At 45.5% G+C, this 18,110-nt stretch overlaps 1 protein-coding gene across 1 annotated transcript in view; it reads right to left on the reverse strand.

Annotated features, from left to right (window-relative positions):
• TIAM1 (TIAM Rac1 associated GEF 1) overlaps positions 1-18,110 on the reverse strand; it is a 349,052-nt gene that overhangs the window by 118,412 nt on the left and 212,530 nt on the right. Inside the window, 2 exon segments of the mRNA XM_075333370.1 lie at positions 9,304-9,476; positions 12,613-13,060. Coding sequence (XP_075189485.1) covers positions 9,304-9,476; positions 12,613-13,060 — 621 coding nt within the window.

Genomic DNA, 18,110 nt, shown 5'->3' on the forward strand with positions numbered 1-18,110 from the left:
TATGATCCTCTGGGCTCAAGCTTTATTTTTGATGTACCGGAACTTTAAAGCTTACGCACCAGCAGAATAGTGAGTGCAGCTCAGGAGAATATACAAGGATAATATATAGAATATATAATATAGTGTGTCTATGCACTTAGGCTCTACTGACCCCACCTCTACAGCACTTCCAGGCTAAGCTTGATAACTCAGCGCTAACACATCGGAGAACTACAAGATGTGCAGCATTTTTATTGTTTAGGGTTTTTTTTGCTTGTTTTTAAGACCTATAAAGTCATAGGTAAATAGTCCTGATTGGTCTCCTTTAATTTAACCCTTCAAGCTTCAATATATGATATACAATGGTAGAGTACTGCACATGGGCACAATCTACACAATGCTCACCTATTTAGTCTTCGATTGACATTAGCAAGTATTTGCCAACTATTATAATCAAATTATAAGAAAGAAATGCTCCTATAATCAATTTCCTATTTACATCTCGCTAGTCCTTACTTAAAAAATATAAATATATATATACACACACGTGTGTGTGCGTGTGTGCGTGTGTGCATGAACATGAGAAACTGAAGTTTTTATTCCATTGCCTTTACACAGTGGATCAATTAATAACAGGTGGCTTCTGTTATTTATCAGATCCCCATAAACCTGAAAAACAGATTCTGCAAAAACAAACTACAAATAGTTTCACGAGAGACGTGGATTCAATTGAAAAAAGGCAATTGTTCCATTTTACCTTTTAGAGCCATGTGCACATGGACGGAAAATAATGACAAGGCTGAAAGGCAGAGGGGACCTTTTAGCTACATGAGGTCCAGCCCTCCCTCCTCCTGTAGCTGTAGATCAGGTTCACGGCCACCAAGAGAAACCCCTATAAAGCAAAGAGCTCAGGACGAAGGTTTCTTCATGTTATAGTGGGGCTATAAAACGGGGAGGCAGACGGACACTCAGGGAAACGAAGAAGACTTTATGAAAAGGAGAAAGGTCCACTATACTGCGCTATTATCAGAGCCCTCACCACACGCACAGGGAGAAGACATTCTGCTGACACGATAAATAGCCACGTTTTAAGACCAATAAAAAGTTACAGGGAATGCTTTGAACCCAATTTAACAGTTTTCATATGGAATGTATATAACAGCGGAGACACTGTGTACATACATTACTGATCCTGTACTGATCCAGAGTTACCTCCTGTATTATCCTCCAGAGCTGCGCTCACTATTCTGCTGGTGCAGTCACTGTGTACATACATTACTGATCCTGTACTGATCCAGAGTTACCTCCTGTATTATCCTCCAGAGCTGCACTCACTATTCTGCTGGAGTAGTCACTGTGTACATACATTACTGATCCTGTACTGATCCAGAGTTACCTCCTGCATTATCCTACAGAGCTGCACTCACTATTCTGCTGGTGCAGTCACTGTGTACATACATTACTGATCCTGTACTGATCCAGAGTTACCTCCTGTATTATCCTCCAGAGCTGCACTCACTATTCTGCTGGAGTAGTCACTGTGTACATACATTACTGATCCTGTACTAATCCAGAGTTACCTCCTGTATTATCCTCCAGAGCTGCACTCACTATTCTGTTGGTGCAGTCACTGTGCACAGACATTACATTACTGATCCTGTACTGATCCTGAGTTTCATCCTGTATTATACTGCAGAGCTGCACTCACTATTCTGCTGGAGTAGTCACTGTGTACATACATTACTTACTGATCCCGAGTTACCTCCTGTATTATCCTCCAGAGCTGCACTCACTATTCTGTTGGTGCAGTCACTGTATACAGACATTACATCACTTATCCTGTACTGATCCTGAGTTACCTCTTGTATTATACTCCAGAGCTGCACTCACTATTCTGCTGGTGCAGTCACTATGTACATACATTACGTATCCTGTACTGATGCAGACTTGCACAAGGGGGAGAAAGGTTGAATTTGATGGACCTAGGTATTTACTCATCCTAGCATGGTATTATGCTGCCAGAGCTGCACTCACTATTCTGCTTTTCATTGGAGATTATCAGAAAGCTTCTCACGTGACAAATCCACAACAGCCGGTCCAATCACCTCTATAAAATAAATTGTGATTGCGGTTCTGGACTATGATACAGGCAGTATAAAACGTATCATTTTCTATAGATCCTCTGTAGAATGGCTATAAAGCGCCTCGGTTTTCTGTAAGAATGCGCCTTTGTAGCATCGCCGCGGTCAAAAATATTGAGGAGTGACAAATTTTGGTCTTCACAGTTTGCTGCTTCAGTATTTCTAGGTCTTTAGTCGGATGTTTCTATAATACAATTATAAACATTTCACAAGTTTGGAAGATTTTATGGACAAATACATCAAGTTTATAGAAAAAGCCAAATATTTCCACGGTGTTGACCCTTATTTTTCAAGACGTCCGCCCTTCCCCCCCTGGCAGCTGGATATCAGCGTCTGGCCTACATCCTGACTGATGACCCCCGTCTGGTCTAATCAGTGCTCACAGTTTTTGACAATCTCTGTGGCTTTGTTCGTCCTACGGCTTTTTGAAGATTCACCACAAGTTCTCAATGGGATAGGAATCTTGGGCGTTTCCTGACCGAAGACTTAAAATTTCAATATTTTGTTCACTAAGCCACTTCGTTAATCACTTTTGACTGGTGATATGGTCTCCATCATGATGGAAAAAGCCTATTTTATCACCACAATGCTCCTGATCGTTGGGAGAAGTTGCTTTTGGAGGACGTTTAGATCCCATTGGCTTCGTCTTAGGCAAAATTATGAGTGAGCCCCTTCCATGAATGAAGCCCCCGCACGCGACTTGTCTCAGGGTACCTTACTGCTGAGAGATACAGGATTTATGGCAGCACCCACCTCTTCTCCTGACAATCATTCGTCCAGGTTTCCCAAACACTCCGAACAGGCTTCATAAGAAAGAGTAACTCTCTAAGTCCTCTGCAGTCCAATCTCTGTGCTTCCTGATGAATATCAGTCTGCCCTTCATGTTTTTCTTTGATGCCCTTCTTGACACCAGGCCAGACTTGAAAAACATTTGTCTTATTGTGCAGATGCACTGACATCTGCCTGCTGCCATTCCTGGGCAAGCTCTGCACTGGTGGTGAACCAATCCTGTAACAGAATCCTCATTTACGAGAGGGCTATGGAACTTTCTGGACTTTCTTGGAGATGTTTTCACAGTAACTGAACCACTTTCTTTGGCTTTTACAAAGTAAGCATTAAAAACAAAACAATCACTGATCTCGGGGAGACCAGCCAGAGAAAACCCTGCCAGCAGCCAGCGAGGGCGCTCAAGACAGTGAAATCCTAGGTACATTGCCCCCTGGGACCTTTTTGATTTGCATATTTCCCAGGGGGCAATGTACCTAGGATTTCACTGTCTTGAGCGCCCTCGCTGGCTGCCAGCAGTGTTTTCTCTGGCTGGTCTCCCCGAGATCAGTGATTGGTTTTGTTGGTCTACTAGGCATTGCTCCCACCCAGCCAGAATCCTACTCCACACTGATGAGGGGCAATACCCCGAAACAGCTGTCTGTGGATGGATACCTGCCCTTGGTATTTCCCTTGTCATATCTTTAAACTTCTCAAAAAGTTGGATATTGACTATAAGGGCCACTTAATATGGTGGTTATGGTGGTCTCCTAAAAAGAGTCACCCCTTGGCTGGGCCTTTCCCGGAGGAATATCTGGCTGGTTTCTGTGTTGAGACTCCTAACAGAGGCTCCACGGACCTTTTTGATTTGAATGTAAGCATTGGAAAGAGGTTCCATAAGCTTATATTATGTCTAAAAAGCAGTGACGACAAGCAGAATAAAAGTGGAACGGTGCTGGATACTGGAGAAGGTGGCTGTAGGGGAGAATATGAACACGCTGACACTACAGTTTTTCTTTGATGCCCTTCTTGACACCAGGCCAGACTTGAAAAACATTTGTCTTATTGTACAGATGCACTGACAGCTGCCTGCTGCCATTCCTGGGCAAGCTCCGCACTGGTGGTGAACCGATCCTGTAACAGCATCCTCATTTATGAGAGGGTTCATGAAACTTCCTGGACTTTCTTGGAGACGTTTTCAAAGTAACTGAAACACTTTCTTTGGCTTTTACAATGTAAGCATTGGAAAGAGGTTCCATAAGCTTATATTATGTCTAAAAAGCAGTGACGTCAAGCAGTATAAAAGTGGAACGGTGCTGGATACTGGAGAAGGTGGCTGTAGGGAAGAATATGAACACGCTGACACTACAGTTTTTCTTTAATGCCCTTCTTGACACCAGGCTAGACTTGGGAAAAAAAACTTGCCTCATTTTACAGATGCACTGACACCTGCCTGCTGCCATTCCAGGGCAAGCTCTGCACTGGTGATAAATCGATCCTGTAAAAGAATCCTCATTTATGAAATGGTCTTTGCACTTGCTAGACTTGCTTGGAGCAGTTTTCACAGTAATTGAACCACTTTATTTGGCTCTTGCAATGTAAACCTATGGAGCAAGGCTCCATAAGCTTACATTGTTGTGTGTGAAAAGCAGCAACGTCGCGCAGAAGAAAAGTGGAATGGTGCTGGATACCGGAGAAGGCAGCGGTTGGGGAGTATTATAAGTATGAAACTACATTACATACACAGGCGTAGTGGGGAAAAAAAATGTCTAAGGTAGGATTCTTTAATGCAAATTACCAGTATGAAAACTGAAGCAGCAAATTTGGGTCAGTCTCAAAACCTTTGACCAAAACTGCAGTATATGACCTTTGGCTGGCCGGCATTTTTGTTGCACATGATCCAGAATTACATTGTGTAATAAACAAGAGACTTCCTCTCCCCCATGTACAGACTTACTGAGGTAGGAAAAAACAATTTCTTCGGCCATTGCGATCATCCCTATCCTGTCTTCAGCTCCTCTATGTAAAGCTTACCATTCCCCACCGCGTCTTCGGCACCTCAGCAAGCCCACAGCAGCGTGAGGAGGTCGCAGCCGGGTTACCTCATCACGCTGCTGCTGCATGCTGGGTCGCGTGATAACATGCCCTGCTCTGCCCCACTGACCCTGATGCCACCACATGGCTAATTTGCATGTGATGTGCTTGAAGTGCTTTGCATGCAAATTAGCCATGTGTAATGCGCATTGTGTTAAAGTGGTCGAAGCGACACTGTCTGCTACCTCAGCTGCGGCCAAATTTTCTGCATGCTTCGGCTGTGACTATGACCTTCATAAAGTGAAGTAAATACCCCTGGCTGGGCTTCCCTCTTCATTGGGCCCTATATACCTGTTATAGCAGTAATGCCCTGATGGCGGCCCTGCTGGTAACACTTGGGTTATATGGCCGAACACATGGTACTGAAATTCCTTTAACACATGAACAAATGTCACCTAAAATGCTAAAATAAACACAAAGACGGCATAAACATGGAGCCAAAGGAGCTTTGACAGTTGCTATGGCGACGCTGGAGTTTCCTTCAGCCTCGGCTTGCTTTGAAATGAAGATTTGAGCTGCACAATCTCCTTATGGCGGAATCCCTTCAAAACACGGCCCCGGAGGCAAGGCTTTTTTTTCCCCCCTTTTTCATTTCACTTCTTAATGTACGTTCCAGAAATCCCTACTGACAGGAGGAGGAGGAGGAGGAGGATTCTGGATTTGGCAATTTCATTCTGTCTGAACCTAAACTCATACCTGGGGGTGCTGCTCGCTCCCAGCTACGTGTAATCGAAGAAAATTTGAGGACTTTTAGTGGTAAATATCAAAAATGAATAATGAAAAATGCTGCAAATTTGGGATTTAGGATAGCATGTGTGATGTTAAAAGTGAGCCGGACACATTGGCCAACATATTCCCGACAGAGTGAAACCTCGTTTTTCTGCTTTCAAATTCTTTCCCTCCCCTTCTTCCAAACACCATAGCCTTTGCTTTTATTGTTTATGTCACCATTTTCTGAGACCAATTTAAATGCGGCTGTCAATATTAACGGCATTTACATGGTTAAAAAGCAGTGATTGGAGCTAGTGATCTGATCGCTGCTGTTAGTGTTGGGTGTTGGCTGTATAATACAGCCAACACTTGCCCGGTGGTTCCAGCCCAGGTCTTAAGTCCACTACAGTCATCCGCACTACACAAACACTAATTAAAAGTCAATCTTAACCTTTTTGTGCTTCTGTGCATTCAATTACTCCCTGTTATCAGCCATTTTAGCAAGGGGAGAGCAGACTTTATTGGAATACCACCCACATTAGCAGGGTCACAGGGCAGAGGAAGCATCTGTAGAGTCATGAAGGCAGAGTTTAAATCAACTGTTTCCAAGATTCTAAAGGGGCGGGGCCAGTCATTTTGATTGGTTCCTTTAAATCATCATTGGTATATGGTTATCGATGCACGTTTCTGGAGCTCATCATCTACTCCTTTTGATGTATCCATCTGTTTCGCAGAACATCAGGAGGTAAATATTTGTGAAGTATCTTGTTTTTTAGGAATTTAGCACCCCCTTTGAAGTATATAATCTCCAGACTTTTCTAATAACCTACTAATGAAATATCTGGATCATCTTCCCCTGTGTTTTCACACCGTGATAAAGTTGCACAGCAGTTCTTGTTCATATGGAGGTTGCTCAATATCCTTAAAGGGGTTGTCCACTACTTATACATTTATGGTGTATCCTTAGGATAGGTCATCAATGTCTGATCGGCCGGGGTCCGACACCCTGCACTGCCACCTATCAGCTGTGTCCGGTCCCGGTGGCGGCAGCAGGAAATGCCCAGTTCCGACGCTGCTCTGTCTTCCGATAGTGGCCGCGCTCAGGTACTGCACATCCACCTCATTCATATCAATTGGAGGTGGATGTGCAGTACTCGGCCGCGGCCACTATCGGAAGACGGAGCAGCTCCAGAACTAAGCATTTCTGACTGCCTGTTGCCGCCGGCAGGACCAGTTGATCGGTGGGGGTGTGGGTGTCGGACCCCAGCCTATCAGACATTGATGACCTATTGTGAGGGTAGGCTGGGCTATAGGTCAGACACTAGTTCTCACCAGCTGGGATGTGAAGCCGGGGCTTTATCTTTACTCCTTGTTCCTGTCACAAGGTCAAATGTTGAATTATATAAATGTGAATGTTTTACAACATACGAATCAAAATACCATTGAGCTTCTCCCGAATAGAGACGCGTCTCTGTGTGGTTATTGCTCCTCATACATACATCTGCGCAGATTTGATTTGAACTCCGACCCCTGTGACCCAGAGGAGGGACCCCATTTCTGGTCTCCCCTAAATTCCCAACCTTGACACTATCACTAAGGATAGGCTATCAATGTAAACGTAGTGGACAACCACTTTAATTTGGCTGTTCTCTCCAGCACTGATCATGAGGGTAAAGGTGGTGTCACACATAGCGACGCAACAGCGACCACGACCAGCGATCTGACCTTATCAGGATCGCTGCGGCGTCGTTACATTGTCGCTGGTGAGCTGTCAAACAGGCAGCTCTCACCAGCGACCAGCCCCCAGCGACGCGTGGAAGCGTAACTAAGGTAAAATAAATATCGGGTAACCAAGAAAAGCACTTCTCTTGGTTACCCGATATTTACCTTAGTTACTAGCGCCGCTCTCACACTGCCAGTGCCGGCTCCCTGTACCCTGCACTCCTAGCCAGAGTACACATCGGGTTAATTACCCGATGTGTAATCCGGCTACGTGTGCAGGGAGCCGGCACTGGCAGCGTGAGAGCGGCGGACGCTAGTAACTAAGGTAAATATTGGGTAACCAAGGAAAGGACTTTTTGGTTACCCGATGTTTACCGTGGTTACAGCTTACTGCAGCTGCCAGATGCCGGCTCCTGCTCCCTGTTCGTCGCTTTCTCGCTGTCACACACAGCGATGTGCGCTTCACAGCGGGAGAGCAACGAGCAAAAAATGAAGCAGGACATTCAGCAACGATCGGCGACCTCACAGCAGGGGCCAGGTCGTTGCTGGATGTCACACGCAGCGACAGCGACGGGACGTCGCTGCTACGTCACAGAAAATGGTGACTTAGCAGCGACGTCGTTGGAGTCGTCGCTATGTGTGACACCACCTTAAGACCAAGTAAGAGAACAAGGCTTTAGCACCAATCACCAATCCACGTGGCTTTAGATTGCTCATTGATGCCCGCTTATAGATGTTAATTGAGGGTCCCAAAAAGATTGTGATCCGGACTATGTGAAAGATGGGGCCTTAAAAAGTACGGTCATCCCTAGACTCGAAAGGAAAATTGTCCGAGGCAGTCTCAACCTGCCAAGGATTTCTAATCACATCGGTCTACCCAGATCGTGCTGCAGGTCCACAGTTCTGATAGTAGAGAACATTGGCAAAACAATGAGCTGACTATTGGGTATCCCAAAAATGGACTATTATAGGAAAAGGATGATAAGAAACCCTGCCAAACTACTAAAGGAATGTGAAATATCTCCAGACTCAGAGGTGCAGGAACATCAAACGCTGCGATGTGACCTTGGGGGATTCAGGCAAAAGGATAAAACACAGTCTGGGAACTGGTGTGACTCAGGACTCTTCCCAAAAACTGCCTACATCTTATTTCCCCGAACCTGAATGTGCTCTAACCTAGAGGTCACCATCCAAAGAGGGGAAGCCTTATAGTCTCCATGTGTGGGAGGAGGCAAGGCCGGAGCGTGGGGGAACAGGCTATTACCACCGAGAGACACTTTCTGTAATTGTATCGAAGATAGTTCATTTTTATTAAAGGAAGAGGTGCTTGTTCTACAAATTTTGTTTTTTGCATTCATATTTACGGCTGAGAGTCATTTTCATACTATACAAGTATGGTGTAATTGGGTAAGAAGAAAAAAAAAATATTAAAGGGGTTCTCTACTACTAGGACAACATCTTCTGATCCTACTTGTTTCCCCAGTTAAAAGACCCAATACTCTCCTCTATTCTGGCCCCGTTCGATCGTTGTCGGTAATCTTGACATCACATGAGCCCCGTGTCCAATCACCACCGACTTCTGTCTCCCCGCCTTCGGACCAAATGAGTTCATCAACAGGAAGTGACGCTGCGGCTGCCCTCACTTCCTGTTGATTGCCCGTTTGGTCTGAAGTCATTGAGAGAGAAGACGGTGGTGATTTGGACACGGGGCTTACGTGACATCATGTGAGCCCCGAACTGCGATTACCGACAGCGCGGGAACAACGCCAAAACAGGACACGAGTATTGGGTCTTTTAACTAGGGGAAACAAATGGAATCAGAAGGGGTTGTCCTAGTAGTGGAGAACCCCTTTAATTCTCCCCTGGATTAATACAGAGAGGATGCACCAACCTGAAAGAGAAAGGCATCACCGAGCGAGTTGCTGAGACAGAATACGAAGTCTTTCTTTGGATGCTCCGGCACGGCCTGGACGATGCTGTTCTCCACCCACACGGCGTGCTTCGGGATACTGTTGTTGTCTATGCCAGAGCGGCTGTCACTTTCATAGAAGAATAAAGTACACCCTGAAAATGAGATCATGAAACAGATGAGAATCGCTTCGATGGATGACCAAGAATAAAGTACACCCTGAAAATGAGATCATGAAACAGATGAGAATCGCTTCGATGGATGACCCCCTGACAGTGCAAACAACTAGATAACTGCGGCCCTTCCTGCTAATTAATCAACACCAATTCTCCAGTAGTAATTCAACCTAATAATTGTCCATAAATATAACTTTCTAGGGTCACAATACTCTAAGAATGAAGGCGACCCTATAATCAGCCGATCGTTGCAGATTCTAATGTTACATCCCTACTACAGTGGCCTCTAGAGGAAAAATTAAGTATTACAAGGCGGTCATTCACATGGGTAGCTAGAAATGTAAAAAACACCCAGCAAAGTGTCAGCATAATTTATCTCATAACACGGTCACTAGGAGTTTTGCACAAAATTTACCGATTCTCATGGCGGCATCAGACACTGTTCACATTACAGACACTTCACCCCATGGTTTCTCTGGTGCTTCTGAGCTACACAGGCAGGCTCGGGCGTCAACCAGCTGTGGGCTCATTCATGATCAGGCTAGCAAGAGTTAGCCTCTACTAGCCTGCTTGTTACTTCTGGGATCACATGTTGCTGGAAGTCTATCACATCGGCTCTCATCCTATTTAAGATGGTGGAACCTGTCCTCTCATGCCGACTATAGTTTATTGCTGTGCTGCTCTGTGTGCAGGTGATTGTATTACTTTGTGCTTGAAGTTGCTGTCGAGTTCTCCTGTTGTCTTCTTGTTTCCTCCCGGCTCTTATTTTCCTCACAAGCTCTTATTGTCTTATACCTGTGTAAGAGTGTTGGGACAGATAGTTTTGGTTTGTCCATTTCTGTTGGCTTAATCACTCCTGCCCCAGCCCTCCCCTGGGCTTGGTAGGAGGAGGTATAAGATCAGGGCTGGTCAGAAGCAGGGTCAGGAAGGCGGCTCAGACAACCTCACCTTCAGAGGTAACAGATTAGGGATAGCTAGGGTCCCTCTATCCTGAGGGCCAGTCTAGGAGACCATGGTCCCTCTATCCTGAGGGCCAGTCTAGGAGACCATGGTCCCTCTATCCTGAGGGCCAGTCTAGGAGACCATGGTCCCTCTATCCTGAGGGCCAGTCTAGGAGACCATGGTCCCTCTATCCTGAGGGCCAGTCTAGGAGACCATGGTCCCCTGCTTTCCCCGGAATCACCATGACAAACACGTTTAGATAGATTTCTAAATACGTGAGTGATAGGAGTGGATCGATATTAATTTATAATAAAAGGACTTGTTTGGTTCAGTGGTCCTCCAAGTCCATTAACACTAGAACTACTGAGGTAGTCATTTTGACTACTTTGCACCATGTATTTCTATATAGGTGTCACGAGTCCAGTAGTTCTAGTGTTAACACTCATATTGGAGCCTCTGGGCAATCTGGGGATACTGAACTTGGCCAATTCTCCATAAAAGATAGCCATATGGGCTTCTATAGAGCACTTGGCATCCACTGTGTCCTTATCCAACCCATCCCAGGCCTATTGTAGAATTTCTAGCATTAGAGAGAGAATGTCCGCTTTCTTGCCCCACTTATCTACAGGTTGGAAGTGATATTTACGGTGATCTTGCTGGCTGACAAGGTCGCTACAAAAAGGAGAAGGTAAATATTCCTGTAACCTTACTATATGTCATATCTGATAAATGGACTGACTTTACAAATCACTTCTCCGCTGTCAGATGGGAGGACCTGAATCATCCCAGTCCTGAGAAGAAACACTCATCACACCCTAAAATCATGAAAACCCGGGGAGTAGCCATATCACAATATGTAACCGCTCCCATGTGAAACCTTAAAGCGTGACGTCAAGCCTACTGCGTCTAGAGGTGAACGCCAAGACTGAGGCATCACCACGTCGAGATGAAGCCCAGATGTCCAGTGATTTATGAGATGGAGACAGCCAAGGTTTCTAAAGTATGGACTGAGCTATGTGAAATATCTGGTCCACAAGCGAAGCATAGAGCCGGGACAATAAGCAAGTGACAGAGGTAGCAAGAGAGATGAAGACAACAGTGTTAACTCTAAATGTTTTGCTTATGTAATACATATTTTTATAGAATTCGATTCTTTGTTACTTCTGGTGTGTGAAGGGGGCTGGCTGACTGGCTCATTTCAATAGCTAAACCATTATTTCTTGACCTTAGGAAGGGGGTCTGGCTTAGCCAATGAAATGAGCCAGCCAGCCCCCACAGATCAGCGATAACATGCAACCTTACAATGCTCTCTCCCATGTCGAACCCAAACCCAAAGTGAAGCTGTTGGGACCTAGATACTATCTTGCGATTGGTGCGTCTTTAAGTATATTAGCTATTTATTTTTCAAATGTTATACACAAATCTTTTAAATATACTGCAAATCTAGTTTTGAGCCGTAGTCTAACTGCTAAGGAACAATACTTAAAAGGATTGTCAAGAACTTTGGTTATTTTTTCCGTATAGGACTAAGAACTTACCGGCAGTAGTTGGTAACCACCTACCTGTCCTGCCTGGTGATGTTCTCTGCTGGGTCAGGTGACTATTTCCCTGGTTATTCTGACTATATCAACAGAGCAGCTCTTTCTCTTCCATTGCTCTGTTGATGGGGTATTACTACTAACATCATGCTGGTTGACAGTCTGCTATCTCCTGTTAGTCAACAGGAGCAAGCTGTTACTCAGTATGACATTGGCAAGACAAAGACCTGCTCTGTCAACTGGACGTCACCGGAGGCAAGAGAAAGAGCTGCTCTGTTGACTTGACGTCACCGGAGGCAAGAGAAAAAGCTGCTCAGTCAATTGGACATCACCGGAGGCAAGAGAAAGAGCTGCTTTGTTGACTGGACGTCACCGGGGGCAAGAGAAAGAGCTGCTTTGTTGAATTGGCATCACCGGAGGCAAGAGAAAAAGCTGCTCTGTCGACCTGACGTCACCGGGGGCAAGACAATGAGCTGGCAGAGATTGTTGCTGGGCAGAATATGCAATTTGCCAGTAAGTTTTAAGCCCCATATTGAAAATACAAGCAAAGTCTTAGATAACACCTTTAACCAGTTTTCTTTTGAGTTTTTTTTTTTTTTTGGCATAAATGACATGTTGAGTTTCTTGCCTCCTACCTTTTAGAGAGACCCAGTAATGCTTCCACTTCCTGCGGGTAGCAGACTCCACCTTCTTGTTTTTCTTGTGCACCAGGAAGTTCTTGACGGCCAGCGCCCCGGCTTTCCGCACAGTCCCTTGGGCAGCTGTCAGGAGGATGTCAGACTGGCCCGGGGAGCTTAAAGTGCCGCTGCTTTGTTCATCGCTCAGTGCAGAACTGGCCTCCTCCAAGTTCTCCCGGTTGGAGCTGCTCATCTCCAACTCTCGACGGAAGTTCTCGTACACCCCTTGGCGGAGGACATCTCCTGAGCTGCTGCCGCTGTCGCTTCCGATGAAGACGCGGCTCGTTGTGGGCGAGTAACTGGAGGTGGTGGCATTCGAGCGTCTCGACATAAAGTCCGTGTCGGTGGTGGCTGCATCGATGCCACTGTCTGTAAACTCGCTCCCTTCACCGCCAGTGTTGACGTCCTACAAAATACGGCAAAATTTACATTTACTTCATAGTCTCTCGACCCTCCAATGAGTAGAACTAAGAATAAATATCTTGTCTTCTGTCAAGTTTGTTAGTCAATCACTTCTACTTAAAATAATAATCCAATACTTGAGTCAGTCAATTTTCAAACAGCGCCTCCACAGGTGAAACTAAGCAATGCATGTGGCCTAGGATATAAATGCGCGGCTTGCTATGCAGGGGACCTGCCAGGTCCTCTCCAGAGAAAGTCACTGAACTGCCAGGTCCTCTCCAGAGAAGGTCACTGAACTGCCAGGTCCTCTCCAGAGAAGGTCACTGAACTGCCAGGTCCTCTCCAGAGAAGGTCACTGAACTGCCAGGTCCTCTCCAGAGAAGGTCACTGAACTGCCAGGTCCTCTCCAGAGAAGGTCACTGAACTGCCAGGTCCTCTCCAGAGAAGGTCACTGAACTGCCAGGTCCTCTCCAGAGAAAGTCACTGAACTGCCAGGTCCTCTCCAGAGAAAGTCACTGAACTGCCAGGTCCTCTCCAGAGAAGGTCACTGAACTGCCAGGTCCTCTCCAGAGAAGGTCACTGAACTGCCAGGTCCTCTCCAGAGAAGGTCACTGAACTGCCAGGTCCTCTCCAGAGAAGGTCACTGAACTGCCAGGTCCTCTCCAGAGAAGGTCACTGAACTGCCAGGTCCTCTCCAGAGAAGGTCACTGAACTGCCAGGTCCTCTCCAGAGAAGGTCACTGAACTGCCAGGTCCTCTCCAGAGAAAGTCACTGAACTGCCAGGTCCTCTCCAGAGAAGGTCACTGAACTGCCAGGTCCTCTCCAGAGAAGGTCACTGAACTGCCAGGTCCTCTCCAGAGAAGGTCACTGAACTGCCAGGTCCTCTCCAGAGAAGGTCACTGAACTGCCAGGTCCTCTCCAGAGAAGGTCACTGAACTGCCAGGTCCTCTCCAGAGAAGGTCACTGAACTGCCAGGTCCTCTCCAGAGAAGGTCACTGAACTGCCAGGTCCTCTCCAGAGAAAGTCACTGAACTGCCAGGTCCTCTCCAGAGAAAGTCACTGAACTGCCAGGTCCTCTCCAGAGAAAGTCACTGAACTGCCAGGTCCTCTCCAGAGAAAGTCACTGAACTGCCAGGTCCTCCAGAGAAGGTCACTGAACTGCCAGGTCCTCCAGAGAAGGTCATTGAACTGTCAGGTCCTCCAGAGAAGGTCATTGAACTGTCAGGTCCTCCAGAGAAGGTCACTGAACTGCCAGGTCCTCCAGAGAAGGTCACTGAACTGCCAGGTCCTCCAGAGAAGGTCATTGAACTGCCAGGTCCTCCAGAGAAAGTCACTCTTTGTACATGCTCTAAATGAAGGACAATGTTGGTCTAGCTTACAATATTCTCATATGCCCCCATTAGAGCATTTTGGGCTATTCTGTTCAGGATTCTCATCTGTTGGCCAAAGAAGTTACAAACTTTTTCGCTCTCCAGAGGACTTGTCCAGTACTCCATAAACACAAGTAACCCATTGAGTTATACAAGAGCGGTGTAATGCTCTACATCACCTGTGGAGGCGCTGCAGGGAGAACAGTTACTGCCAGATAGAACTGATCACTGGACATCCCAGCAGGGAATCATTGTGTGATTAGTCTATTGTCAAGGTCAGTAGGGATGGTCTAAAGTAGGGAACTCCTTTACCTGGGTGTTAGAAATAAATTTACAAGGTCCCAGATATCCTTTAAAGGGGAACCTGTCCGGTGCAATATACACCCAACACCACAAGCAGTTCTGGGTGCATATTGCTAATCCCTGTATCGTAGCATACATAAAGGATCTTTAGAAAAAGTATTTCTAAAGATCCTTTATGATATGCTAATGAGTGCAGGGACTAGTCACAAGGGCGTTCGTTCCTAAGCTCATTCCACCCTCTTAGCATGCCCAGAGGGGTCCACAGGGGTGTACTAACATGCTATTCAATGCCTATTGTCACCAGCAGTGACACGTGTACCTGTGTCCATTGTCACAGCTTCAAAACACCGGGTTTAGGCTCAGTGTGCATGATCAGAAGTTCCGGCACTTCCGGTCATGCATACCATGAAGATGGGTGCATGCATCTGCTTCGGAGAGGTCTAGTGCGTCACCACTGATGACGCTGGGCAATGGGCATTGAACATGTTAGCATGTTAGCACACCCACAGGGGCATACTAAGAGGGCGGACTAGTCAAGGAAGTAACGCCCTTGTGACTAGTCCCTGGCCTCATTAGCATATCAAAGGATCATTAGAAATACTTTTTGTAAAGATCTCTTTATCTATGCTAGTGTATGCAGGGACGGTTAGGCATGGATTAGTAATATGCATCCAGAACTGTTCAGAGTTCTGGGTGCATAGGGGACCTGACAGGTTCCCTTTAAATGTTACCGATTACGGACTGGGAATTTGGCACAGAAAATAAATTTCGGAGACGATAATCAATGACTGACAGGCATCACGTCTTGGCCTCAGGTATCAGATTTAGTGCCAACCCCCCTTGTGATGAGCATGTTGGCGCCTTGGCAGGGACGGCATCATTATCAAGCCATGTATTTAATTATTCACTAAATGTAGATGGGGAATACAGGGGATGGCAGCGGTGCGATGCCTGCGGCAACATCTGCAGCTAAACTTAGCCCTGAGACTTGGCGGGAAGTGATAGAGCGTTGTTACCACAACTTGGCGGGAAGTGATACAGCGCCGATTCCACAATTCAGGAAAAAATGTATTTCCATTTAGAATTATAACGTCAGCGTTAATTTTAAAGCAGCTCTGCTAACGCAGTGCGATGGAAGAGCGGCATAAAGTATTTTATTAGACAAATTTCCTGATGGAAGAGGAACGGCCGTTATATCATGCAAACGTGTCCTGCCCAAAAGTCTACCGTATCCTGGCGCCTCGCTACTTCCCACGCAGAGGCTTCGGCGGTAATTAAATCAAAGTCTCAAGTTTTATCAAAGTCTCTACCTTTGGTTAAATATTACCTACTGATTATATTCTCACAGATCTGTTCCAATATTTTACAGCCATAAAATGAGTGAATGAAAGAAAGGTAAATTGTGTATTAGTAATAGGCGGCTGCACTGTGCCCAGCCCACTGTTTATACTGCAGCTCGGTCTGTTCTGACAGGCTGCTGTGTACAAGCAGGAGCCCACCGGCCCGAAAATCGTATACGGAGGGCGGGCGGACGTCTACAGCCAGAACTGAATGATTGATAAAGACAAATGACATCTAAACTAATCTACAACCAAGCTACTAAATGTTGGAGTCACTGCCTTTGGTTAAATCTTTGATTTTAACTGTAGTGGAGCAGAGCGTCATTAGTGATTAGCTCGTGCACATGGTCTATTAATAGTAGTAAGTCTACTAGTGTTCTCAGGAGACTCGCAGAATGACGAACTGTCCCTAAACCATTGTTTATACTGCAGCTCGGTTCGGTCAGATTGGCTGCTGTGCCCAAGCAGAAGCCCACCAGCGAAAAAACAGTATGAAGGGCCGATGATTTCTACAGCCGGGATGGAAGGAAAATAAAAGAAAATAAAAGAAAATGACAAATTCTTTAGTTTTACTAAAGGCTCTACCTTTGGTTAAATATTACCAACTGATCATTATTAATTATTATTTCCCTAAGTTTGCTTTTGGCTCGGATTCAATATTATACAGCAATAATCAGGGACTGCAACAGAGGTGAACTGTCTATTATGGTATGTGCGCACATTGACATTTTTTGTGACTTCAAAGATGCGTTTTTGGCGAATGAGATTTAATGTTGATAAATGTAAAGCAATGCACCTAGGACGGAGTAATCCTATAGCTGCGTATACATTACATGGAAGTAAACTCGGGACTACAGAACAGGAGAAGGACTTGGGTATTCTCATTACAAATAAGCAGAGCAGCAGCACTCAATGTCAGGCAGCAGCTGCTAAAGCAAACAAGATTCTAGGGTGTATAAAAAGAGATTAGATCCCGTGATCCCAACGTATTGTTACCCCTCTATAGATCACTTGTAAGGCAACTTCTGGAATATGGGATCCAGTTTTGGGCTCCACATTTTAAAAAGGACATTCAGAAGTTAGAGTCAGTTCAAAGGCGGCAACTAGACTACTACAAGGAATGGAGACCGCCCATATGATGACAGGTTGAAAAAGTTAGCTATGTTTAGCTTAGAAAAAAGACGTCTCAGAGGAGATCTCATTTATATGTATAAATATATGTGTGGTCAATATAAAGGACTGGCACATGACTTATTTCTTCCGAAGACAGTACTAAGGACCAGGGGGCACTCACTGCGAGTGGAAGAAAAGCGATTCCGACACCTAAATAGGAAAGGGTTCTTTACAGTTAGAGCAGTCAGACTGTGGAATACACTACCACAAGAGGTAGTAATGGCAGATACTATAACAGCTTTTTATCAGGGCTGGATGATTTCCTCAGTACACACAACATTGTTGGTTATAAGTGACTTTGTGAGAAAATGTAGAACTGGTGGAGGAAGGTTGAACTAGATGGACCTAGGTCTTTTTTTCAACCTTAGTAACTATGTATATGCAGAAGCCCCCCGGCGTTAAGACAGAGAATGGAGATATTTTTTTTTTACACAGAAAATAAGATTACTAGAAATGGAGACGTCCATGATGCATGGTCTCAGGAGACTCGCACCGCTGTTCTGTGTTTACTACTGCAACTCGGTTTGTCCACATTGGCTTCTGTGCATTAGCGGAAGCCCACCAGCATGAAAACATGAGTATGGAGGACTCATTTAACCGACAGGAACATAAAAGGGCAGAAATGAGGAGACAAACTACAACTAAACCAATCTAAAAAATGAGGTCTGAAAAGTGGTAGTTGCTAATTTTGGGTAATATTTAACCAATGTTGTCTGCGCAACTCTGCTCCAATATTATACAGCTATAAAATCAGATTGCAAGCAAGAAATTGTGTAATATAGAAGAAATCTACTAGGTATCTCAGGATAGGGCCGGCTACAGGTTTTTGAGCACCCCGGGTGAAAGTCTCAGTGGGCCCCATCCTCAC

This window comes from Anomaloglossus baeobatrachus, chromosome 2 (genome assembly GCF_048569485.1).
Source record: "Anomaloglossus baeobatrachus isolate aAnoBae1 chromosome 2, aAnoBae1.hap1, whole genome shotgun sequence".
NCBI classification, from domain to species: Eukaryota; Metazoa; Chordata; class Amphibia; order Anura; family Aromobatidae; genus Anomaloglossus; species Anomaloglossus baeobatrachus.